Here is a 25,711-nt window from a genome sequence, read left to right as displayed (position 1 = left end):
AATTATCTGCTTTAAATAGCTGTACAAACCCTCCTCACATATTTTGGCAGAGAGATTCCTAACTCAGACTAGGGCCCTGATCAGAATAATCAAGCACCCTACCAAACAGACAAGGTGGTATTAGGGTGCCTGCAAACAGATTGGGGTGAGGAACAGGAGAGAGCAGGATACATTTTGTTCAGCTTTACCTCCAAGAGAAACGTTTGTAAAACTGTGATCTTTGAGATTTTATCTTTGGTACAAACATCCACCCTCACAAACCAGGGGTATCAAAACTGCCTCACTGGCCAAGGGCTCTTCTGTGTGCTTGAGAAATGGGTACAACAGCCAGGCTGCAGTTCACGCTCACTTTACAAAGCACTAAACCACAGCCTTGAACGAGCATCTTGTTGGCAAGAGTTGTGTTTGACAGAATGAAACAGATGTGGCCCACCAGAGGCAGGTTTGAACAGCAGTGGCAGGACAGCACCATGGCTGAAGGTATCAGAGTTGGGTCATTCTCCAAAGGGGTCTAGTACTGCAGAAATGTCCTGCACAACTCTGACCACATTCTCAGGGAGTCAATGCTAACCTTTCTGACACAATTGCCAGCTTATCCACAAAGACCTGTGATAAGGAGCTTTCCTCTTGCTCCATTGGTGTCTCAAGGTTCCAAGTGTCACACGTCAATTCAAAAAAGTTAAATTTCCATCGTGTCACAAAGTAAGTATATCTACAAATATATTAATATCTATGTTTTCACCAATTACCAATCCAGATTCTAGTTAAGTTTTCAAACTGAAAATTTTCCTTAAAATCTGACCTCTGTTAGTTTCTTATTCCCTCACTCTGAACTAATCCTTTGTTTTTCTCACACAGCCGCTGTATTTTAAAACAAATCCAGTCTCAAGGACAGTAACATTTCTCTCAAAACTATTGTGCTGCTTAGTTCTACAAAAATAACAAGGAATATACGATTGAGGCTGCCAAAAACAAGTGCTCATTTCTCAAAATCATAAGTGTCTGCAGAAATGCACCCTGACACCAAGGATTGTTACAGGTATTTCGAAAGCAGCTGCTTGCAGTTAGAGAAGAATTTCTTGACTATACTCTTGAAGATTTCCATAGGAAGAAGCAGCACTGAAAACATTGCTTTACTCCTTAGTGCAAAGATGTTCACAATACGACCAGACTATTCAAATGTCCTGCATTCTACAATTAAAATGTTTAGGACTTCAAAATTTATTCATCTGTGAACAATTCTGGTACAAAATACCTTGTAAGTAATACACTAGCCAGTTAGAAGTTATCACATAGTTCTTTGTTGCACAGAGTAAAGGGCATTTTTGAGGGCACAGCTGCAACACATTGAGGCTCTATTACTTTTTTTGGGATAGCAGGGGCAAAAGAATAAAAGGGGAAAAGATAATTCTGAGCACTGCAATGACTTACTGGTCCTTAAGCCAGTCCTTAACAAAAGGAATGGAGAACAATTCTGTGAATGACTCATCTTTCCTCTTTGGATTGTTGCTAAAGAAAAAGGAAAACAACTCATATTAATTTAAATTTCAGCTATTCAATTTGCAAATTAGTGCCTTGGAATCACTGAACATACTTAGTAGCAAAAAACAAGATTAACTTACTTGTATAACCACTCAGTTAGGAAATCAGAGGGAATAAATGTGGTTCTTTTTCCCTAAAGATAGAAGAGAGTTTCAAATTATTTATTATCTTTGGATTGATCATGTGTTTAAGATAAATTGACTGCTTTTATTAAATAAAATATACAGTCCATTACTCTGTGTCCTCTTTATTGCTACTGCCAACAGTCAGTGGCTCGGCCAAAATTTTAGAAATTTTGTGGAATTATTTCAAAACAAAGTATGAGTGAGATAATTCTACATATATTATCTTGATATTTGCTGCAGTGTATCTAGAACAAAGATCTCTGAATGGTGCTCTGAATGGCAATGTCATTGTGAAGAAATTTACAGAACTCATTCATACATGAAAACATGTTGTAAATTCCTTGCCATTTTGTTTAAATTTCTATTATCATGCTCAAAATACTTCATTTCTTCCAAAACACAGAAGGAACGTTGATTGGATATTGTTTCCTCCTGCATGGAACCAGCTTGAAGACGCTATGAATACACACAGGCAAGTATTGTGTGCCTGCTCTGACTGAACCATCTGCTGGGTGGTCCAGAAAGGAAGGCTCTTGTCTGTCCACAGCCACAGAAACCATGGACATTCCAGAGAATCAGGTAAAAAGCTCAAAGCCTGGAGCTTCACAGCAAAACATTTGTGCCCTTTGCTCCCAGTTCTCAGTTTTAACCAACAAAGAGAATTTTGCAAAATGGTTTGCAGCAAGTTATCCTTAGGGACTCATGTAGCCAGTACCACAGCCAGCCAGTCAGAGCTTGAATTTTGATAAAGCCAGAATGGATTAGGAATTCCTTTTTTTTTAAAGGATTTCCTCTCCACATTCCATCTTGACAGACTGAATGTATAAATGAGTACAGGTGCTCATTCTGCTTATCACAAACCCCAGTAACCACAATGTGGAGAACAGAACACGGAGTTGTGGTTGGAATAACAGAAGAGCTTGATCAGTATCTTCAGAACCCCTCTGACATGAGATATGGTCTGGATGCACACAGTCAGAGTGAACCCTAAAAGAACTGAGCCCCTGTAGCCCTGAGGCACCAAGTGCTTCATCACAATAGCAGCCACTGAGCTAAAAACAAGCTGAGCTCCCATCCCAGCACTTACCCTGTCAAACAGGAGATTCGGCTGTAATAAATGCTTCTTGGGAAAACAATTCACACTGGTCAAATGCTTTTGTGAAACTGCTTAATGTCACAAAAGAGGCTGAAGTCTTGATTAAAATATAAGAAGTAAAGATACTACTACCACTTGCTAAGGAAAACACAATAAACACGTAATTGAAAACCGAATGCGTGAGAACGACTTTGTTCTATGCATCATCCTCAGATGTGAGCAGAGAGGCAGGAAAAAATGCTCTACATAGCATAATTCTTTCAGTTCATGGTATATGTCATAATTTGGGGGTCAGCCACAGGTGAAGTGGAAGAGGAACATTGTGGGAGGTGCTGACTGCCCAGAAGAGAAAAAAAAAAAAAAAAAAAAAAAAAAAAAAAAAAAGAGCTTTTTTAAAAAAAGAAAGCAGAAGAACAGAAGATGAGATCATCATAAAACAATTATTAATCCTGAGCCACACGTGCCTTTATGATCTGTTCTGTGACAACCAAAGCTTTGGGGTTCAGGTAGGGCACCATTAAGTGCTTGGCTGGGAAGAAAAGAAACACAGCTCCTCATGCAATTTTCACACTTATACCAAATGCTGTTCCAAGAAGCCAAACACCTAAACTTTAAGAGACCTTCACTGCAGAGCTTTCTACGAGTCACCTCAGATGTTAAATGGACAAATCTCAACTTGTACAGAATCTGTAGGCAAGCTATTCTCAATCAAAGGATGAAAATGGGTCCCATTACTTAGGGAATTGTTTCAGAGAATAAATTCTACACTTTGACAACAAAATTCAATTTAATCTAGCAGTTGTAATTTAATCTGTTTTAAGTAAATTGGTTTTCCTTTGCAATGGGAAAAAATGGTCAGAACAGGGTTGTCAAAACAGCCATCACCAAAGGAATCAAATTCATCTTGTTTTGTCCTTGTTAGAGGCAGTGAACTTAGCAGAGAGGAATTCAATCAAGCTGAATATTTTTTTTTATTTTATTTTCTTTGCCAGGAAACAGTTTATTTTGCTAGTGAATTAAATCATTAGTTGCACAGCAGTCAACATTTATAATGGGAAAAAATTACATAAATTGACCTGCCTTTGACACATTCCTCCTATGCTGCATGAATCCGGATAAAAAACAGGAAATATCTGTACAATGTGCATTGTTAACCTGCAGATGTGTTTATAAACTGTTTATATTCAGAATTCATTTTCCATTTTTCAGTTTAAATATGATGTGCTTGGTAATAATCATGAAAATATACTGGTGATCAGAAGATGGCAAAGTCATTAGGAAACCTTCTTCCATTCCCTTTCACTGATCTATCATAATTTTAAATACAATATATTCCATTATAGAGCCTGATACAGCCTCCTCCTGTGATGGCTAACTAGAGAGAAAAGTCAGAGTTATTCTAATAAAAACATTTATACATTGTTCAGTTTAATGCTGAAAAATGAGTGCATTAGTCAGTTCTCATGAGAGAAAAGATTTAAGAAAATAGTCTTTCCCCTGTAGGCATTTGACAGCAGATGGGATAAAACACAGGAGAACTTATGGTAGGAAAAAAAAATCAGTGAGGGAATACACTGGGAAACCTAATAGGTTTCTTTCATCTCTAATTTAAAAATGAAGTTTCTGCAGACTGTTCTCATATTTATGTCAGTTTGAAGTCTGCACATATATCTATCAGCTGGTGGTTTTTCCAGGCTTTAGCTTTTCAGATTTTTTGTATGCAACACATAATGCCAGAGAGCCTATTTTAAATTAAATGTGTAAATTGATGTGTTTCTTTATCACCTTTCAAAAAACATCTTTCTTACACAAATCTCTGCTTCCAGCACAACCATTTCCCTTTCCTGACTTTCCCATGTGATTGTACAGTTCTTCCTCTCCAGACATGGATGCACCTTCTCTGGTCTCTTCCTTGAATTCCTGTTGGCCCCAGGATCTGATCTTCCTTAACACAATTTCATCTGCTCAAAACTGAACTTATTTAACTTTTCCTCCTCTTCTCATTCATCTTAATTTCCTTTCAAAACATGAAAACCTTTAGCTCCTCTCATCAAAATCCCACTCTTCATTCTCTCTCACCATTACCCTCTTTCTTCTCCTGGGCTCATTCGACATTGATTGTAGTCACTTTTGAGTATTCCTCCCTTCCTTCCAGGGCTTCTTCCATTTATCTTCCCCTGGATTATTCTGTACAACTGCCCTTTACAGGCTTTAATGACTCATGTCTAGCCAGAATTCAAACCCAGTATTCTTCTCTCATCCTTCATGATTTCAGTTAGTTTAATCACAATTAATCTTCTTCATGTCCTGTTGTCTAATGAATCCCATGAATCTTTTGAATCCTTGTTGTCCTCTTATTTTTGGAAGCTGTATTCCCAATGTACCTATCACAAATTCCTTTCTCCTTGTTCCTACCTTGGGTTTCTAAGGACTCTGCTTTTGATCCTAAAATTCAGTTCAAGTTCTTTCATTAGCCATTTTAACAAAAATTATAGCAAGTTGGGATTTTTTCCCCTCCAAATCCATACAGAACAACACATTTCATACTAAACTGAACGACAAATAAAAATCACAAATTCATATCAGATAAGGAAACAGAATGTGCAAGTACAAGCACCTGGACAGCAATGGAAAAGAACACAAATATTCAATTATATGGCAAGCATAAAGAGCTATTGTTTTCCTAGTTATTGTTCAAAAGGAGGAAGAAATGAGGTCACAGTGGAAAACTATCACCTGACATCAGCTTGCTTTCCTAAGCTTGGCTCCTCAATAGCAGGGCATCTTTTCACATAACTGTGTTTTCTGTAAGCTGAACTTATCTTTATCAAGATTCTATACATTAGAAAATAATTCGTTTTAGTAGTTTTCTACAAAGCAGCACACAGACTCATACAAAATCCATTTTCAGCACACACACTTTCTAATATACCACAGAAGACCTGCAAAATTCCTCAGATTTAAAACAAAGTAACCTTAGATTTGTTCTGAGTTTGAAACGGAAATATTTCTAAGAATTTTATTATTTTTAAAATACCTTTGTATTTAAGTTTTATTACTTTCAGAAATAGCTAACATCTATCAAAGCCTGCATTTTAAACCACTTGTAGGACATGCCTTTCTCCTAAAGGACACATGCTTCCAAGAAAAAAAAAAAAAAAAGAATCAATATAGATTTTATTAAAAGTGTGATGAATAATACATATGTTCAATCTGTTCTTGGCTAGGTAATGTAAAGGTAAAGACAGGAATGATAGATGTCCTGTAAATGACCCATTTTCCTATTTCACCTGTATTCATCACAGCTTATAGATACATATTTACACGCCTGTAAATCCATCAATTTATAGACACACACGGGTTTTGTGAAGATGGAGAAAATTTTGAAATAACTGGTATTGAATGTACAGGTTTGGATCTGAAATTCAAATTGCCATGGTTTGAGAAAATAGCAGAACTGATGGGAATCCCCCCAGCTCCCAGTACCCAAGCTATTGCTGGGGCTCTGCTAGGCTGCAGTGATACAATGAGGAACGTATTTATGCAAACAATTATTTTTAAACCTGCATTTTTATAAGCTCATTCATGCTGGATACCCTGTCTTCCAGTTAAATGGAATTTACAGAGAAAAACAAGCTAAAATAGAAAATTTATCCCTATTACAATGCCAGAACCAGAAAAAAATAATTGTTATAAAGTAAAATTCAAGTTCTGTAGAGCACCCTCAAATGAGTGAAATGTATTAATCTGAAAGGATGCCTGTTCCTCTAAAACACAACACTATTAGGATAGATGCAATCAGACATTTAAGGAGGATTTGGAGGGAGCTAGAGATTGTCATGATGAACAAGTTATAGAATATCATGTACGTATTAGAATGTAGAATGTATAGAATTACTGAATAACTAGAGAAAATAACATTTAAAACCAGATCCAAAGCAACCCATGACATGTTATATCACATTATTGTGGCTGGTTTTCTTGCAAAGGACCAAATTAAAAAAAAAAATACTGCCTGTGAAATAAAAGGCTGCAATTTCCTGCCAGTGATTTGAAAGGAAAACTCCAAACTAACCTCAAAACACTTCTCCTTCTCTGCTTCCTGCAGAAGTGCAGCCAGCCCGGGTAAGACCACTGGGAATATGTAAAACTCCAGATATTCTCGAGGAGAACCTGAGCAGAACAGGACAGCCTTCACTTAGAGCTAAGCACTTGGATTTCACAAAACCACAGCCAACAGACACCATAAAGTCAGTCCCAGGCATTTTGTCAACGCCATCACAGCTTGGACAAAGCAGATTCATTCCCTTCACGTACAGCCACTGGTGTGTCTTCCCTTCTCAGCCAACACAACACAAACTTTAAACTTCAAATTAAAGGTGCACCAATCACTGCAAACTCAGTGTGCCTAAGAGATGTCAGATTTTGTTTTAAGTGAATAAACTCAGACACCAGAAGCAGTTTTGTCACAGAAGTGAAAAGCTGTGTGAATTAATTTACCCTGACAGGAAGAAATTAGCCTGTGCTGAACTCGGTGCTGTTGCAGTTGGACCACTTTGGTATCTCATGCCCTTTACAATCTGCATTATCAGAGTTAGTCATAAAACTGAACTTCCAGACAGAGGAAAAACCAAAGGTTACATTTTAGCTGTGCTGTGATTTCTTTGTCATAATTGCTTCACACTTGCCAGATCCTTCAGAGATTTAAACATGACTCCATGTATCCAACTTGTCCCCTCCCAGAGGGCTGTCTGGGCTGGCACCTCTCTCCGCTCAGGAAGGATTCAGGTTTTACTGTGATCAGCAAAGATTAACTCATAGGAGTGTTCACTTCTGGCAACACAGCGGAAACACTGGATTTATTCTCAGCTTTATTTGGTTCATATACTGCCAGAAAATGCTCATAACTGGGAGGACACTATTTATATAAAAGCCAAGGGTAACACTGCTTCTGACTTGCATAAGGAATTCCTAATGAGCAAGAATTAATGGAAGAGAAGACAAAATGAAGGGCTAAAATGCATAGTAAAAACACATTGCTGCTTGGTAAATTTATTATAAAGTATAGGAATTGATAGATGTAGAAGAACAACACTTCAGAGCTGTTTCCATTCTAATGTGTAATCAGACGAGCGAAGAGTATTTTGACAGCAGTTTTCAAATTCAATTGTCTACTTAGTCTATTGATCCCAGTTTCGCATTATTAAATCAGAGGTAGAAATGCCTGCCATTTCTGATTTAAGTGGCTAAATAAAAAGTCACTTCTTCAGAAGAGCAGAGAACTACCTTAGCTATTCAATGCTATTGGTTTGTAATGCAGTTTGATATTTCTTCCATTGACCAAGTGGCCAAGCTGACTCCCTGTTTTCAGACCAGAGGCCTAACCCTGCCAATTCCACACAAGCAAAGGTGTCGTTGCTGTTAACACTCTAAATTAAATAAATTGCAAACCCTTGCCATGTGCAAGAAAAATAATCACTGCAAGACAACATACCCCTACTTACACTTCTTTGGATCAGGGGGTTCTCCAGGGGGAACTTCCCCAAGTTTGGGAAGCACATATTCAGCTGCAGGGGCAGAAAAAAATTCTTCCATAGGAAGAATTGCTGCTTCCACAGGCTCCTGTTCAAAATAGATGTATCCTCTCTAAATACCTCAACAGACCAGACAAAAATAAATAAATCTATTCAACAGAAAAAAAACCCTATAAAGTCAATTAAAAATTAAGGAATTATGATTTCTAATTCAAATATTGTATTATTTATGTATTTTCTGAATACTTGACAACATATAAATGCACTTTAAAAACTTCTGCAGTTTCCAGTACAGTAAAACCATCCAAACCTAACAGAAGGTATTCTGTCCTTTTGACAGAATATGGTGAGATATCACAATTTTTAAAATATTTCATCCATTGTAAGAAATAGCAATTATTTGGAAATTAATACTGGTAGCATTTTCTGACTAAGTATTTTGCACTCAGAAGCTTAAAAATCTCTCATATTGTTCAGAAGTACTGACATTCACCTTTTAAAGAAAATAAACTTTTCTTGTTAGCATTACCCAAGTTGCTGTAAATACAAGCAATTATTTGGAATATTACATTTGTTGGTTCAAATAAGTTGTTTGAAAAACAATAGTTTTGTTTTCGTTTTATGAACGGGTCTACCCTGTGGGTACCAAATTTTCACAGTTCGTTGCTTAAAATATTTTAAATTCATCTCTGTGCAGATTTTTTACTTGAACTGTACTCACTGATTCTTGTTTGGATTCAGGATCTTGTTTTGGTTGAGGAACATCTGAAATTTGAGGGTGTTCTGCTTCATGCTCTAAAAGTAAAAAAACGTACAACATTCACCAGGAGACCCTAAAAATATATTTATTTTCCGCCTAAACCAACATTATTTTTAAAGGTATTTATTTAGGCTTGAAAGAACAGAAGTTAATGTGCAATAAATATTTGTTTAACATGAAATTTAACGTTTTAGAACAAGCAACAACTTTAGAGACTCTCGTCATGCCTCTCTCGAGCTTTAAATCAAGTGCAAGGCTCTCACTGACAAAAGAACCCTTTTTTGGGAAAAAGGTTTTTAACCAAAATAATCATACAAAATATCCCAACATAAATAAAATGCACATGCACAGAATTAACCATTGTTTTTTACTAGTAGACAAGACTGCTTTTCATAGTGGATTCCTCTATAAGGAATTAAATCCTACAGACATTGCTAAGTATTACTGTCTCCACTTAAAGAAAAAAAAAAGAAAACGAACAAACCTACACAAACAACCAAAAAACCAACGAACTAAAAGCAGTACCTGACCCTCAAGGATGACTGAGCGACTGAGGATAAGAAAAATAAAGGGCCAAGACAATGAACTGGAATGAGAAAACCTACAGACTCCACAGTGCAGACCACCCCGAGCCAAAGGCAGCAGGTTCAGTCCCACCACTGCGGTCAGGTTTAATGGCATCGCCAACTCCACGTGTGCTACACGCGTCCTGAGCTCGAATAATCAACCTTACTCCGACATCGGAAAAGGGCATTTAAATGGAAAATGCCTGCTTCAGGCATTCTGGAGTACTGAATGAAAAGAACCCCACTGGGGAACCGCAGCACTGTCTCCCAGCTTTCCCATCTCAGAGGTCTCAGACTTTGGGAGAAGCCAAGGCGCTTTGCTATTGAATGGTGCTCTGAGAACAGGCGTTCTGTATCCATTTAACTTTTGTACCAGCGATGATACAGTGGCCTCTCTGCTTTCCCAAGGCAGTATCTAACCGGGTATCCAGATCAACGCAGAGCACAAGGGGCAGCCCACAGCCAGGCAAACCCCGACACCCTCACAGCCGGCTGGGCGCAGCACAAACACACGCACACACAAAGGGCAAGTCGGGAAGTCGTGACAACAAAAACAACACAACGCCCACGAGCAGAACCGCTCGCGGCCTCGGTGGAGACAGAGGCGGAGAGAGGGGCGGCTCTGGGCGCGCTGTGGGGCGGGCACAGCCCCGCGCCCCGGCCCCAGCAGCCGAGGGCGGGCCGGGCCAGGCGGCGGCGAGGGCCGGCCTGGAGGGCGCCGAGGGCCCGGGGAGGCAGCGCGGGAAGCCTGCCCGGGGGGCTCCGAGCGGAGCCGGGGCTCCGAGCGGAGCCGGGGCTCCCACCTGCGCCGCGGCGGCCCCGCCGCCTGCGCGCCGCCATGGCCGCGGCGGCGCGTTGCCGCGGTGACGGCCCCGGGGCGGGCCGGGGCGGGCTCGGCGCGATCCCTTCCGGGGCGGCGGAGGGCGCTGCACGTGGCCGCGGGAGGTGAGCGCGGCCCGGCCCGGCCCGGCCCGGCCCGGCCACAGGGAGGGCACGGCCCGGCCACAGGGAGGGCACGGCCCGGCACGGCCCGCACGGGATGCGGGGTCGGCGGCGCCCAGGCGGGCCGTGCCGGGGCGCGGAGCGGGGCGGACTCGGGCTGACACCCGCCGCCCGCGGGGTCCCGCCGGTGGGTGGGCGCGGGGAGCCCCCGGGGCCGCCAGTGCCCCGGCCCGGCCCGGGCTGAGCGGCCGCAGCCCCGGGCTGACAGGGACCGGGGCTGTGCTGGGCTGGGTGTGCTTGACGGGCTTTGAACGGGATGCCCCGTTGACGTCTTGTGTGTTAAGTTATTGCAAAACAAATAGGAATAATCGAGTTTCTCAGCAAGCGGGTGCTAAAGGCTTCTCTGTTGTCACCAGTTTATTGGCGTAAGTGTCCCGAGGAAAGAAACGGAGAGCAAAGATAAGAAATAACAGATAGAAGCAAGTATAAGGTAATGATTCAGATGCATTGGAAGGATCTGGTAGTGCTGAGTGGGCAGTCAAGGCGTGTGAAGTTCAGGTATCTGGGAAACCACTCTAATTGTGTTTGTATACATAAGGATGTGTTTTTGGGAAGATTTTTAGAGGGTAGGTGTTTTTCTGTGAAAACGTGTGCTCTGCTGCTGTGAAACGGGCAAATCGAACCTTGCAAACTAACTAGGACAAAGTACACTAAACAACATGATATAAAGGATCACCCCAGTAAACAGTATTTTCTGTGTGTGTCCGTATATCAGTATATTCTGGTTCCCCATCATGGAAAGCAGACTGAAATTAGAGTGTCAGGGACAATGGGAGATAAGGAATGGTTGTAGAATAAAGGAAGACCAAGTAGGACTTGCATCATCTCTTTGAAGCAGTTCACTAACATGTTCATTTCCTTTTTTAGAATGGTAATAAAGAAAAAGAGAAAAGAATTTCATGAGGAGCCTGTACAGAAAAAGAAAAAGCTGAGGACTATAGTTGAAATTGAGGAAGATGTTCAGACTGTCAGTAAAACTGAGGACAATGGCCGTCTCAAGAAAAAAAAGAAGACAAAGAAAAGGGAAAATTTAAAAGATGAATATTTACACAAATGGCAACCAAAGCAAAATAAGAAAAAGAAGAAGAAAGATGGCTCTGAATTACTCAGAGCCGCAGCTCATTTAGAAAGCTTTGTGAATGTAAAAGGTCCTGTGGATTTACAGCTTCAAGAAGAATCAGAGGAACAAATTAAAATACTCAAAAAGAAGAAAAAAAAAGTCCAGTGTCATTTCTCCTTGGAGAATAATGAGAGTAGTGATGTGGAGCTTTCAAATCATCACACAGATGGTACTAAGAAAAATGAATTGCCTTTTAAAAAAAAGAGAAAAAAAACCGCTTTGGATTTGGAATTGGATGGTGAGGTAACAAAGAAAAAAAAGAAGAAAGGCAGTTTTTCATTAGAGGACATCCAGGACACTGAAAAAAAGCAATATGCGAAAGTTTATAAAACCACCCAAGAAGCGGTTTTTATGGGTGAAAACAATGACACAGGTAATGCCCAGAATGGTGAGGAGAGTTTTGTGAGAAGAAAGAAGAAGAAAAAGAAAGGTAAGTCTGACTGCTTTGTACCACTGGCAGATAATCAGGACAACATACATCAAGTTGCTGGTAGCCCCACTGCATTGAGTGACTTCAGAAAAAGGAAGAAACATAATTCCTGGGAGTATTCATTGACAAGCAGAGAGGAGGAGGACCAAATTAAGAACTTTGGGTGTATCAAAGAGAGGAAGAAGAAAAGAAAATATACATCTTCCTCAACCTATGAAGAAGATAAGCCAGACTGCAGTTACAGCTTTCTTGATAAGTATCTCCCAGCACAGCAAGAAGTTGAGCTTGAGCAAGAAGAGCTGTCTGGAAAGAAACACAGGAAGAATTTCAAGGATAGTAACAAAGTCAGTAAGAAGAAAAAGATGATTCAGAAAAAGGAGAAGGAAATGACATATTCAAAAGTTTCTTTAAACAATGACAGTGCCTCTAAAAGCCAAAAAATACTATTAGAAAGAAATAAAAAGAACAAAGAGAGTGAAATGAAGCAAGCTCAGTGTGTTACAGGGGATACTGTAGATGGGACATTATGCAATAATAATCCTATGCAATGTGACAGAAAAAAGAAAAAAAGGGAAAAAGTACCACCAGAGGACTTAGCTGAAGAACCAGCTTCAAAAGCAGATACAAAAAAGGTAAAGACAGAATCACCATGGAATGAGTCACTGGTAAGTTGTGGAGAGGAGGGCAGCTTTGCACCTTCCTGCTAGGGGACTGAAAGCCTTTTGAGCAGTTTCCTGCTTCGCAGGCTGCTCTGCCTGTTCCTGGCCCCAGGGCCCCCACTGGGTGCTGGGAGGCAGGATCAGCTGATCTGTTTCAGCAGGTCGTAGTTCCCAGGAGCACAGAATATTCTGAGCTGAAGGGACCCGCCAGGATCATCCGGTGCAGCTCTGAAATGAAGGGTCCGCACGGGGATCAAACCTGGGCACTGTCAGCACCTGCTCCAGCTGAGCTGATCCTGTCCCCCATTGCTGCCTGCTGCTCTAATCACACAGGGTCTCGGTTGTGAAAATGTAAATATTACAACTAGCAGCAAGTATTGGCCCGAAAAGAAAGTGGGTTTGTGCAGTCATAAATGTCGGGTTGCTGTTAGCAGTGTGGCAACGCTCCTCATAGAAGAGGAGTTCAATACCATGTCATTTACCCTGAGCAGGTGGTAACTGTGGCAGCATGAGTTCATCTAACTGTTTATTAGACTTTCCTCGAGCTTTGCTGCTGTCAGTGCTGGAATTATGTAATGTTAGAAACAAAGGGGAAAGTTAGCCAAAGCCCGTTGACTAATTCCGACAAAACCTCAGAGAAAATCCTAGAAATCCTAAGTGTAGACTGGGCCAAGAGCATTGAAATATAAACTCTGATAGAGAAATACTAAAAACCTAAACACACAGTTCTAATTAAAACAATGAATCTGTGCAAGAAAAGAAATAAACGTAAGAACTGTAAATTTTAACTGAGGGTAACTGGGATTGTATCCTGACTGACTGGTAAAGGAAATCCCATCCCAGGGTCTTGCAGTACTTGCCATTTCTGAGGTAAAATGAACATGAGGAGGAACTGATGACATATTTGAACTACTGATGTTTTTTCTTTATCTGATCAAAATCATGTTTTAAAGCTATGGGTGCCAAAAGTTAGTACCCACATTCCCAACTTTTGTTGTTACCATTGGGAATTAAGCTGTGAGATGCTCAGAAAATCAATAGGTATCTGTCTGTATTTTTAGCTGCTTAAACTTAACTTTAAAAATGGCACATTGCAAGTCACTAGGAGGTTGTTTTTATTTCTGTAGGTAATGGGAAGCTGCTCTACAGTTCCTTTCTATCAAGAATTTTGAATGCTTGGCTTATTTAAATGTCAAGCACTAGTTAAGAAGATGTCATTGAAGATTTTTGGAAGCTAAGGATAGAGCAGACCATAATGTGCTGCTTCTCAAGCTCACTTCATGGTGTGCTTTGCTTTGTCATGCTCTCAGATGCAGTTTCCTCAAGTGCTGTGGAAACCTGGCAGCTGTCTGGTGTCTAGTGCTAATAATTAAATATAGATTCATGTGGAGACCCAGATACAGGCTTTTTTTTTCAGAGGGGTTTGTGAGAGGAGTGTGTATGCTTATCAGTCCGGAGGTGAGCAGATGTTTGGGGCTTTCAAGTTGGATTTCTCCTTTTGACCTTTGGAAGGGACAGTGTGGTTTTATTGCTGGATATATTTTCTAATTAAATTGACATTGCCTTTTTGAGATTGTTGGACATTATTTGTATTTTGCAGCTGCTTGCATTGTGTTGAGGCAAGATAAGCCCTACAATGACATGTAAACTTTCATGACCAGTTAATATGGAAACCAGAGGAAATACCTTGCAAACTGTTAAAAAGAAGGAGTAGGGCGATGCATGTTTCATTCCTCTTCCCCATAGGCAGCTCCTTTAATCATAAAAAATGACTCAAAAGAAAATCTGAAGATTGAGAAGTCTGAGTTAATCAGTTCTATCAAGTTCTAGCTCCTGCCAGGCCAAAAGACACTGCACCAATAAATGGCTGATAGTGTGCATTTAACTCCCATTTAACTGTGCCATAGTCCTGAAAAGTTTTAATCTACAGCACATCACATGCTCTGCATGCCTTCAAAAATCCTGTTGGGCTTGCCCTGCAAGTAAAAGAGCAAATTGTAAAGACAGTGTGGGGTGATACCCACTTAGTATCAGTGATTGGTGTTTTTCTCACTGGATGCCATTGCAGTCAACTCGGGCAGAGTGAGGAGGAGTGAGGACTCGGTTTACTGCTTTGATGTTGTTTGCCAGCCCGCAGCACAGCCCTACCACACGTGAATGTGCTCCTTTTCCATGGAGTTGGAGGAAGCTTGGCACACCTCCATGGGGGTATTTTTTTCCACTCAGTAGCCCTCAGCAGGTCAGCACCGTGCTGGGAATTAGCAGGGATGGGGGTGCTCCCTCCTTCTGGCTAAAAAGAAAAAAAATATGCTGCAGTTGTTTGCAGAATCCTGTCAGGACAGTTTTCCTGCTTGTTTTAATAGATATGAACAGACAGTACCAGGCCATCTAGAAGTAAATTGGGGGTTGTTTTTGGTTTCTTCTTTTCATCCAAGAGCTCTCCTTCCTGCAGACAGCGTTCTCGCATTTTTAATAGTGCGTGTACCTGTGTGCGTGTGAAAGCAATGCATAAAAGGTAGCTTTGGAAAATGAGGTAAATCACCGATGGCTTTTAATATCACTAAAGCCTCAAAAAGGTAACAGCAGGTTCTGCTGACAGAAGTATGTTACAAATCTTTCCCTTGTCGTTTCCCTGGCTGTTTCATGCTTGGTTTATTATGTTAGCTGTATCAATAGATCTTCCCTTTGGCCACTTTTTCCAGGCTGGTCTAAAGCTTATGGCTCTCATTTACCACTGTCCTGGACTTGTTACTTAGCCTGTTATACTGGATGCCCAAAAAGCTTCTCCTAATGACAGATTTGGAAGGGAAAGGCTGGGGGCAGTGGTTTAGACACACCAGTCACTGGGAGCATAAGCTGCAGAAGGGCTGCGCTTTGTGGGAGTGTGGCCAGGATCTGGTTGTGCGTGGACTCTGCCCAGATTTAGCTCCTGCCATCCATTCCAGCCCGTCCATTCCCTACTGGAGCTGCTCTGTCTCTTCCATCAGCTCCCTGTTCCTTGCTCTCAGCTGTGGAATAATAATGTGCTGTTTGCTGCCATTGTAGGAGACAGTTCTTGTATGTGTCCTGCCTCTCCCCGTGCTCCTTCCAGACTGGGAGCTCCCTGGGGACCGTCATCCACAAGGGAGCACAGAGCAGCTGCCTCTTCACTGGTTTTTGTTCATTTATTTGTTTCAGAGAGACCTTTATTTATTTTATCTCCAATTTCTAATTTTTTTTTTTAACTTTCACTCTCTCTGTGCCTTTCTTCAAGTATAAATTTAAGCTTTTACAAAATGGTTGAATTTGAAATTACTCTGCCTGCAAACATTACCGTGTGTGCCAGTGTTGTTGGCAGGTCCCTTTTAATAAATCTAAAAATCATTTATCATAATTAAAAGAAAAAAATCTCTGTGAGGTTTTTTCCATAGGAATACACAGATTTAATTGGCATTTTCATCTTAGATCTGACTACTTTGTCTTGCCCCAGAATAGTACTGCTGATTGCTTGGTGTTTTAACTATTTTTGTGGTAAGAGCTGCGTAAATTCTAATTAACCAGAATGGATAAAAATAATGATACAAGCTTTTTCCTGTTTTACAGGAACAACTAGATGGTGTAATTATCGTGCAGGAGAAGAAAGGAAACTGTGATGAAATTAGCATAGACAAGGTATGCTTTGTCCTAACTGGGTAAGACCTAAAGCAAGTCAGCATTTAACATATGCATAGGAATTGATACAAAAAAACCTGCTTTGTTGCTCACCTATGCCTGCATTTCCCTAAATAAAGCTCTGCTTAAAATGTGCTTTATGCATGCGTTGTCCAAAATGTACAGCTCCAGTCAATGTCAGAACTGAGTAACTTATTAAATTAAATACACATTTCTTTGCCTTTCATCAGTGTTGGCACTTTCAGCGTAGCTGTTGCCTGCAGTTAGAAAATTCGACTTACCTGGTACAGCAAAACACTCTTTTTTTAACGTACACAAAAAAATTACAGTTCTCATGCTGAGTGTGTGAAAGGATCCCATGCAACTTTGAATTATCCTTGCAAAATTCTGAAGATAACTAATTATTTTATTTTTCTCTTCTTATTTAATTTTGAATTAATTGTCATTTGACATCATTTCATTGTGAATTGACTGCCATAGGACACAAGAGTCTTATGCTGCATGTGTAATTTTTCTGCACGCTAGGTGAGGCGGCAGGCCCTGCAAGAAGAAATCGATAGAGTATCTGGCAAAACCAAGGCTTTCAGTTCCAAAGTGGGACAGGTAATGTATGAGTTTAGACCTCAGCCTGATGGAAATACTGTGTCCCAGGGCAAGTTCCTGTGGAAAAAACACTGTGCTCTTTTTTGTATGTGGCTCAGGTACCACAGTGTTCCTTCTGACTGCAGATTTCAGGTCATGCTATAGAACAAGTTGGTACAGTGCCAGGAGTCTGGGAGCTGAGCAGTGAACTCCTTGGCATTGTACATTCCTCTAATCCCCATCATCAGTCCTCAAAAGCAACATTTTCTCTGGTTCCTCTGGAGAATGAGCCATCCAGAATTGCTGCAGAAGCATTTTCTGCTCACTACAAGTAATTTTTGGGCTGTGGCTGCAGCAGACACTGAAGTGTATCCAATGCACATGTTCAGCAACAGGGACACAGGGAACGATTCAGGGGGTGGGAACTGTTAACACACGTGTGTGATATTTAGAGTCAGTTCTCTTGTGGCTTCTGCATCTTTCCTCCACCTCTTTGGAAGATGATTTCCTGATTCTTTGCTTTTTCATCCTACTCAGCCTGGCTCCTGACAGATTCACAGTAAGGTAGTGGAAACTTGCAGTAGTGTTTAACCAGGGGTAAGAAGATTGAGATGGAGAGAAAGCTTTGCTAGTAATTCAGGCTCCTGTTGTTTTGCAGGACTGCCAGAATGCCTAGAAAGCTGGAATATGCCTCAAACAAATGCCAGAAACAACTTCTGTAGATCTAACATAGTGGGAAGGAGTCTGTGTAGCTCTGGAACTACAACTGTCTAATAGTCTCTGAAGTCATTGAGAAAAATGACATCCTTGGCAGGAGATCTCAGTTCTTTGGCACTGATCTGTCTCTGTTTAGTAGTATGCAGAAGAATAGAAGCTGTGAAAACTAATTCATCAGCTCCACAAAGAGTGAGCTGGAAATGCTTCAGCAAAAGCTGTATGTAGTGCCTGCCAGCAGCTCACTTAAAATCAGAGTTTTGACAAGCCATAATTATATTTACATCTGTGCAGATGTCTCCCATTGCACAGGGAGGACTTACATTTATTTATCTGTCTTGTGTGTATCTGGTTGTGTGCGTGTATCTGTGTCACAGACTGGGCTTGTAGAGCACCTTGCCCTTGTGCAAGGTCAAAAGGCTCAAGTATTATGGGTAGCTTTCTTTCAACACCAGGTATTCTGGCCTGTGATAGTGAATGATACTCCAGACTAGCATTTTTTTTTCACCTTAAAAACCCCTGCTGTAGCTTGCCTGCAGTTGTGTAGTGTGCTGTGTGTCATGTTGGCTGTCTGCTGGAGAATGACAAGCTGCAACTCTTCTGTTGGAAGGATTTCAGGCTGACATAAACATACCACTGAATTCACCTTTCTTTTTCCTTTGATGTAGCCAGCTTAGTCTATTTCATTAATAATCATACATTCTGCCATTTAGTATCAGGACCAATTTTAAAGAAAAAATTCTGAGTAGAAATCCTGCCAAAAATATTTATAAATGACTGCATAGCTGTAACTCAGGAGTCAAATATACCCTTTAATAATGAAGCCTGTTCTTAGGTAAGCCAAAAGTTCATGAACTTTGTAAATCCTGTGGTGTATCTGGGGTTTTCCACAAACAGCTGAAATCTCATTTTAGCTGGACATTGCCTCCTCAGAAAGGAGCCAAAATCTGCAGACAGAAGAAAAATCCCGAAGGAGTGAACTAGTTCAGAGTACAGTTAAATGCAAATACAGTAAATACAAAGAACACAGCAAACTGCAAGGGAGGCTTTAAGAGAACTACACTTCGTCCTGTTGGACAGGGGAGGCCCTCTGGTTTTGCACCCTTGCAGTACTAGCTGTAATCAGTGGAATGAGAATGCAAATATTACTTAAAGCTCATAAGCCAGATTGAACAGTGTCCTCAACTAACAAAACCCCGCTGAAAACAGCAGCTCCCAAACTAGGCAGTGGGAAAATGAAAAGATAACCTTACAAAGTGACAGTGAAAGAGGATTAAGTCTGACAGTTTTCTTAGAATAAGAGATGCTGTCTGGCTCTTGGGGCTGGGTGAAGAGAGAGCAGAAAGCCAAGATTCCTAAGGACAGAGGGAAAGGAGATCCTCAAAGCACATTAACCCCTGGCTCCAGGTTAAATGGCCTCAAATGCTGATGAAGGGGCACTCAGGCAGAGTTAGGTCAGTCTTTTACCACATCCCTGGAGAGGTACTGCCCGTGGAATAACAGCTTCTCTGTCACCCTGTCAGGCTTTTGTAGCTGGTTCTGTTCTCCTGGCACACAGCCAGAAATCGTCTTCCTTGGTTTTGGTATTTCTTAATTTTACTGTTAACTTTGTTTTGCCTCACAGGATACGAAGCTTGGACAGTGGAGTACAGCTGCTTTTAAAAGTTCTGAGGAACAGATGAAGTTTTTTAGACTGATGGGTGGCTTTAAAAAGGGTTCTGTGCCTATGCAAAATCCCTCAGCAACTACAAACAAACCAAACATGGCTCTGAACAAGGAAGGGGAGCAGAAGTTACAGCAGGCACTGAAGATGGAGTTCGATAAAGCAATGGACTTGAAGCAACACAGAGGAATTGGTCTTGGGTTTCAACCTACTGCCAACAAAAAAGTATACATAGACAAATATGCATCTAGATCCATAAAATTCGAAGATTAAAACTTAGAAGTAATAAAAAGAGTGAAATTTCTTTTTACTTGAAATAAAATAACAAAATGCTGAAGAAATTTCGTTTATGAGGTACGTGAAGTACAAGTTTGCAACTGCATATACCAGTGGAGCTGGGTCCTCACTTCATCCAAACAGTAAGTTTTTGAAGCCTTTATCATTTTTGTTCTGCAAGACAGCCTCCTTCAAAGACTGAAGATGTGTGCCATGCCTGCAATTCGTTGAAATTCAGTTATTTTTTTAAATGCTGATTTAATAAACTTTGTTTTATCTATATCTTAAGTGATTCAAAAGGATTTTATTGTTCTGTAAAATCTTCACATTTTTTATATTCAATGGTACAAAATGATGGTGTGTTACTTTGAAGACACATTAGTGGTGTGCCCTCAGATTTGATGAGGGCAGACTTTTAACTCAGAAAGTAGTTCTTAAAAATCTAACATCTTTTTTGTAATAATGGATAGCATTGAACATCCTCTGTATTTGAACTATGCACTAGCAGCTGGATTTTCAATCAGCAGCTGTTATCTAAAAATGAAAGTATACGCATTTTGGAGAGTAGCACCAGCAGAACTACTACTACATTTCTTTAAGACAGCCTCATTTTCCACAACAGTCTTCTGCAATGGATTCCTCTACCTGAAAGCATCTGCCTCCAGCAGAAAACACACTTAAAACAGCGCTTGGTTCTGATGTATTTTGGGCAGCTTCTGAGAGGAAGTGAAAATTATCCATCTCAAGGGGTTGCCATGAATCCATTCCCGTATCTGGGAAGAGGGAGATGCTCTTCCTGCAGGGTCTAAACTTGCCTTTGAGAAAACCATCTCCTTTGAAGTGTCATTTAAAACCACCACTACCTCAACGTGAGGCTGTTTTCCATCAGTGCTCTCAGTGTTCAACACCAGCTTCCACCGGCCCTTCTTGAGTTTAGCTCTTGTTTTACTAAAATTCAGGTAGTTGAGGTTCTGTTTTCTCTTCTGGTTTGAAACAAATGCTGAATTCAAGCTCTTAGCTACTTGCCTAGCAAGGAAAAAAAAAGCCACTAAGTAGCAATAGATTTAAGGTCTCAATGTGGTTCCTTACTATGGGGCAGAAGTGGTGAGAGTGAAATTTTATTAGAAATAAAACAGTACATGTAACTAAATTCCATAAGGGTAAGGTGATAGATTTGTATACACAAACAAACTCCCCCAGAATACACAGATGAACTGCAAATTGTTTTATTCAGTGATAGTGTACTTTGCAAATATAGAGGACTTTGCATAATTTCCATTTTCCTTTGCAGTGCTTAAAGATTCCTTCCATTTTACAAAACATCACTGGACTAAAATGAAAACACAAACATGTCTGTGAAAATGTAATGTAGAAATTAGAACAGTAACACCTCAGCCATTTTTCTCTAGACTGGAACCAGCCAGACAAATGCTGGCAGAATCCCAAAGCAGAGAGACAACTTAGTCTGACTATTACATTGAAATGCTGCTTTCTGCAGAGGAAAAAGACTATTCTGCAAGAGGGATGAAGTTTTGAGGCTGTGGACTCATACGTACAGATTATCTTCCTTTTTTGTTAGAATTACAACAGATCTCAAAAGGCAAGGTTCAAAATACTGTTTACTGAATGTAAATCAGCATTTAAAATAACAATACTGTGGTAAAACTGGATACAGAAACTCAGGTTAAATTATTGCACTCTGAACAGTTTTACCTTTACTGTGCCCAAGTAAATGTGTCTCACTGAGAAAAGTAAAAATACACTGAAGTCCTTGCAGTCAGAATGTAGATGAGTGATTTCTGGCCTTGGTTCCATGCTCCCTTGTGCAGGTGACACCTTGGAAGAGGCTCCCATCAGGTCCTGGACTGCAGAGGAAGCCGAAGGGCCAAGTCTGAGAAGTGACTCATTTCAGGTTGTTTGCTCCGCCTCTTGATGTATTCTAGGGTTTTCACCTGGGTTTGAAAAGAAAGGTATTTGCAGATTTTCAGTGTGTTTTCTCATTTCATAGCCATCAGTTCATCTTTGTGAAGGAGTTTTAACCAGTCTCAGGATTTTCCCTAGATTTCACTGGTTTTGTGAGCACTTGGCATTGCTTATTCCAGAGCTCATTATTATGTATTTGTTTCTTAAAGGCTCTCAAATGCCACTTCACAAGTTTTCACCAGGCAGTTCCTCCACAAAATAAAAATGCAGTATTTCTCTTAAAGCTAGTTTTCTGTACTGAACAAAAAGTTAAGAACAACCAACACTTTCGGGTTCCTTAATGCTTGTCATACTATTAAAATACTAGAAAGATACAGACCACTTGAAATGAGAGAAGCTGCTTGTTCATTAAGAAGTATTTAGAAAAAATAAGTTGTTGGGGTTTTAAAGATAATTTGATTTTTTTAATGATAGTAGCTTGTAAAGAGATGAGGTTTATTCAGATCAAGAAAATGTTACCTTTTCCCAAATAAATAAGAACTAAAACCTCTGCATTATCTGTCTCCCTTCCTTACCATGGTCTTGGTGTCAGCAAAGCCATGCTTCTGAGCAAGATTCCAGAGATTGACTGAAAGCTGGTTCAGTCTGTTGTTTCGTAGGTCCCCATGAGCCAGGATGGTGTTAAAGAAATAGAGTGCCAGCTGGCTCTGCCTCTTCAGGGTCTATAATGAAAACCAAAACATTCCCATATTACCGTACACTCATCCCAAAATGCCCAGGTTAGCCTCACCGGCTTCTCTGAACCCTCAGAAGTTCAAAGGGCTCTCATTTTCTAACGCACAGCAAGAGTTACAGACATAGGAATACAGTTTTCATATTCCATTCAAAATGCAACAAACAGCAGTAGCTGTAAATCAACATAAGCTGCTGTAAATAAAATACTTACACAAGACTCCTACATCTCACTTTGGCACAGCACAGAATGTAGGTCTGACACATTTACAAGTCCAGACTCCCAACAACTGCATAGAAATCACCCTCCTACCAACCAACCTTGCACTCAGGGCACCCTAGCTGTAAATTTTTAGAGAAACCACTATCATCAATCTGAATTAATGCAACTTCAGGCTTTTTTTCCCCCCAGTCTATTCTACTCTTATTTAGTTGTTTAACCAAAGATGTTTTCCCCTGCTAGTCTTTCACTGAAACTCTGGTGATATGAACAAATTTGCACCATATTTGTAGCTGCTTCCCCTAAAATTGCTGAGAAGGGACCTTAAGGAGCATAAGAGCAGTCTTCCCCACACACAAAGCAGAGAGGATTCACTGCTACATGTTCTCTTGACCAGAAACAGCTTGAACTTTCCAGAACTGTCCAGAACTAAAAATTTCCATTCCAGCACAGTCACATAAATGAAGCATTCTCTAATACTGTGAAAAGACCACACTGTGTTAACAATAAGATGCATTGTTGTCTTCCAAATTCCCCTTTTGGTGAAAGGATTTTATTGTGAGAAAAATTTATTTTCCTTTATAGCTTTTAAAGGAAATGAACCAATAAAAACACAAAATCATTAAAGCCTTGTTCATTTAAATGAGCAGCCAAGAAGATGAATAATAGAAGGTCACCAACACTGAAGCAATCCAAATAACACAGTGATTTCATGACCAGCTTTAACACAATTAGAGATCTCTGATAATATTCTCATCACTTCTATTTCCTCAGCAACAACACCTTCCTCAAACAACTATTCCTTCTTACAAAGCAATTTTTATCTAAATCTCTCAATGACTTTCACTCAACAAAGCAAAACAAATGGTCCCTCTTTGTAAATAATGATGGACAGAGGAGCAAATCCAAGGCTGCAGAGGTAAAGGCAGGCCAAGCACCTCTATCTGCTGCTTAGCCTTAAATCCAGTTTTCTATGCAACAACAGCCTCAGTGAACTAACGTAAGATCTCCTTATTCGAAGCGGGCTTGAAAGGAGAAAACAAACAAAAAAAGGCCTTTCAGAAACCATGGGTTTCAAGCTCTTCAAACATTCCTACTCACAAATTCCATACAGGCGTCAGATGCAAAAAAAATCTCTAATATACAATCCACAGTCCTGAAAACTCTGTTTACAAATCCTTCCAAGACCTTGCTGGACATTCTTAGCTGTGCTAGAATGGTTGTTTGTGCTGCTACTGTTCTGAAAAAGAACTCCTGTTCCTTCTGCTGATGTGTACAATGATGTAGAGGATTTGAGCAAAGGATATTTTCATCTTACAGCTCTGCCATTGCTCCAGGAAGGACAAACAGGATAGCAAAAGCAGAGAAAAGGCTAAACTTAGCACAGTGTCCTCCCAATATGTATCACTTAACACATTCTGTATTGGCAAACACTCTGGGCTGCCGTGCAAACAGCCCATCTAAAAAATTCCATCAAATCAATCACGCCCTGCCCTCCCATTCCAGGCCAGGAGCCACAAGATTTCTATCAATAGAAGCCATCCAGTAAGGGCTGATTGGGAAGCTGTGCAAGGATCCATTCTCAGAAACAGGCACATGAACAGAACAGTGAGTTCTCATTATTTCAGTAAACATCAGTCACCTGCCTTTCACATACAATCCATTAAGCTAGATTTGATCCCTCAGAGCCTCTGAATTCCAATCAAGAAATCCAATAAGCTGCCTAGAGTTTTCGTTATTTTATATTGAACAAATATACTGAAGTCAGAGTAGAGACAAAACAACTATCTCCTCCCTCTGCACCTCTCTCCTGACATCATCTCAGTGCCTGGGATCTGAAACTTTTATCATTATAGGTGGCTTTCATTGTATTTTCCCCAGTAAGAGACTAACTGTGAACTCTCACTTTGCTCATTACAGAACTGGACATCATTAGGTGTTTCCACCACAAGCCTGCCTATGTGATGGTCTCACTTTCTAAACAAGTAAAAATCCCCAATTTCCTTTTGTTGTGAGGTTCCTGAAGCTTTTGGAAACATCAAGTCCTGGTCAAAGATGGTCTGTTTCTTCAACTCTGAATTACTTTTGGTTTTGTATTGAATCAAGTTGAGTAAGAACATACCTCCTCCTTTCCCAGGGTTTTCAGATGATCCAGGATCTGTGACACCACTGTTTCACTCAGTTTATTAATTTCAGCCAGGAACTTGGAGTCTCCACCATACAGAGTGTCATTGGAATCAACTGCAGAGATGAATTCAAGCTTAGGTCTGGCTAAAGAGCTCTACATTTATTTGCTATTGAAAACATCAGATATTGATAGAAAACCACCTTTGGAAGTCATAAAATGATCCTCCTCCATGAAACACAAACAGAACTATGTTTTTTAAGTGCCTACCACTTGGTTGCCTACTGCGTCCTTTTGATTTTAGGAACAAAATACTGAGAAGAATCTTTTAGCTTAAAGCCAGTCCTGTATTCCTGAATGCAGCCAGGCTCACAAGTATCTCCTAGATTTAATGTTAAGCAACATATCATGTCAATTTTCAGGTTTTCCACAGAGACAGACTCCCTGCTCCCATCACTTTAGAGGAGTATGGCCATCATCTTCAATGGCAGCAGCACTGGGCCAAACAATCTGTGTTTTATTTAGTAAAAATAACCAGATTTTCAAAAGAAACTGCATTTTAGTTTTTTTTTTTCCTTAAAATAAACCCATGGTTACCTCAAAATCATGGACAGAAATCAAAAAGTGTATTTTCGGTTTCAAAGGCCTTAAAGGATCTTTGGGAGGGAGAGAGCTCTTCAAGTTTTTTCAGCTTATGTAACTGTGATTTTAAACATGTCTTTTGCCCTAATTTATTTATGTTCTATTAAGAAGGTGGGTAAAAGAAATTTTTAGGTTTAAATGTATTCTAGGTAAAGCACCAAAGATAAAAGATAATACGCTATTTCCAAGTTAACTTCATTTTAAGAAACTAAAGTACAAGGTCCACCTAGGAAAAAACCCTATTGCCCTACGACAGGGGAAAAATAACTAATTTATATTTCCATGCCTGTCTTCATTAAAATCTAATTAATTTAGATTTCTCATCTTGGGATTATGCTGCTATTTTGGT

The 25,711-nt window shown here is 40.3% G+C and overlaps 3 protein-coding genes across 12 annotated transcripts in view; 1 reads left to right on the top strand and 2 right to left on the bottom strand.

Moving 5' to 3' along the window:
- The window catches only part of IQCK (IQ motif containing K), a 36,865-nt gene extending 26,765 nt beyond the window's left edge, over nucleotides 1–10,100 (bottom strand). Inside the window, exons 1-5 of one of the 5 annotated variants that reach the window (XM_066197913.1) lie at nucleotides 10,044–10,100; nucleotides 9,019–9,092; nucleotides 8,268–8,385; nucleotides 1,623–1,675; nucleotides 1,432–1,509 (exon numbers count right to left, since the gene is read on the bottom strand). In XM_066197913.1, coding sequence (XP_066054010.1) covers nucleotides 1,432–1,509; nucleotides 1,623–1,675; nucleotides 8,268–8,385; nucleotides 9,019–9,089 — 320 coding nt within the window. In that variant the 5' untranslated portion in view covers nucleotides 9,090–9,092; nucleotides 10,044–10,100. Of the gene's footprint in view, nucleotides 1–1,431; nucleotides 1,510–1,622; nucleotides 1,676–6,838; nucleotides 6,937–8,267; nucleotides 8,386–9,018; nucleotides 9,093–9,582; nucleotides 9,767–10,043 lie in introns of those variants that run through there. The other 4 variants (XM_066197909.1, XM_066197912.1, XM_066197910.1 and 1 more) reach the window with 4 other exon arrangements.
- A 377-nt stretch (nucleotides 10,101–10,477) lies between these two features.
- Nucleotides 10,478–20,008, top strand: KNOP1 (lysine rich nucleolar protein 1). Of its 4 annotated transcripts, none has more exons than XM_066198320.1 (5): nucleotides 10,478–10,568; nucleotides 11,493–12,840; nucleotides 16,417–16,485; nucleotides 17,011–17,088; nucleotides 19,406–20,008. In XM_066198320.1, the coding sequence occupies exons 2-5, from the start codon at nucleotides 11,494–11,496 to the stop codon at nucleotides 19,715–19,717; spliced, it is 1,806 nt and encodes a 601-aa protein (XP_066054417.1). In that variant the 5' UTR covers nucleotides 10,478–10,568; nucleotide 11,493; the 3' UTR covers nucleotides 19,718–20,008. The 4 variants fall into 4 exon arrangements, with proteins under 4 accessions (XP_066054417.1, XP_066054418.1, XP_066054419.1 ...); XM_066198321.1 differs by lacking the exon at nucleotides 10,478–10,568 and adding an exon at nucleotides 10,768–10,990; XM_066198319.1 differs by lacking the exon at nucleotides 10,478–10,568 and having other exon boundaries at nucleotides 11,297–12,840.
- Nucleotides 20,009–20,930: 922 nt separating this feature from the next.
- Nucleotides 20,931–25,711, bottom strand: part of VPS35L (VPS35 endosomal protein sorting factor like) — a 46,431-nt gene continuing 41,650 nt past the window's right edge. For all 3 annotated transcript variants that reach the window (XM_066198315.1, XM_066198318.1, XM_066198316.1), the window contains 3 exons: nucleotides 24,718–24,836; nucleotides 22,219–22,365; nucleotides 20,931–21,672 (listed from right to left, as the gene is read on the bottom strand). In XM_066198315.1, coding sequence (XP_066054412.1) covers nucleotides 21,574–21,672; nucleotides 22,219–22,365; nucleotides 24,718–24,836 — 365 coding nt within the window. In that variant the 3' untranslated portion in view covers nucleotides 20,931–21,573. The remainder of the gene's footprint in view (nucleotides 21,673–22,218; nucleotides 22,366–24,717; nucleotides 24,837–25,711) is intronic.

This window comes from Chamaea fasciata, unplaced genomic scaffold, assembly GCF_029207755.1.
Source record: "Chamaea fasciata isolate MVZ Bird 193981 ecotype frontalis unplaced genomic scaffold, bChaFas1.0.hap1 SCAF_16, whole genome shotgun sequence".
NCBI lineage: Eukaryota > Metazoa > Chordata > Aves > Passeriformes > Sylviidae > Chamaea > Chamaea fasciata.
This window is presented reverse-complemented; position numbering and strand designations above follow the sequence as displayed.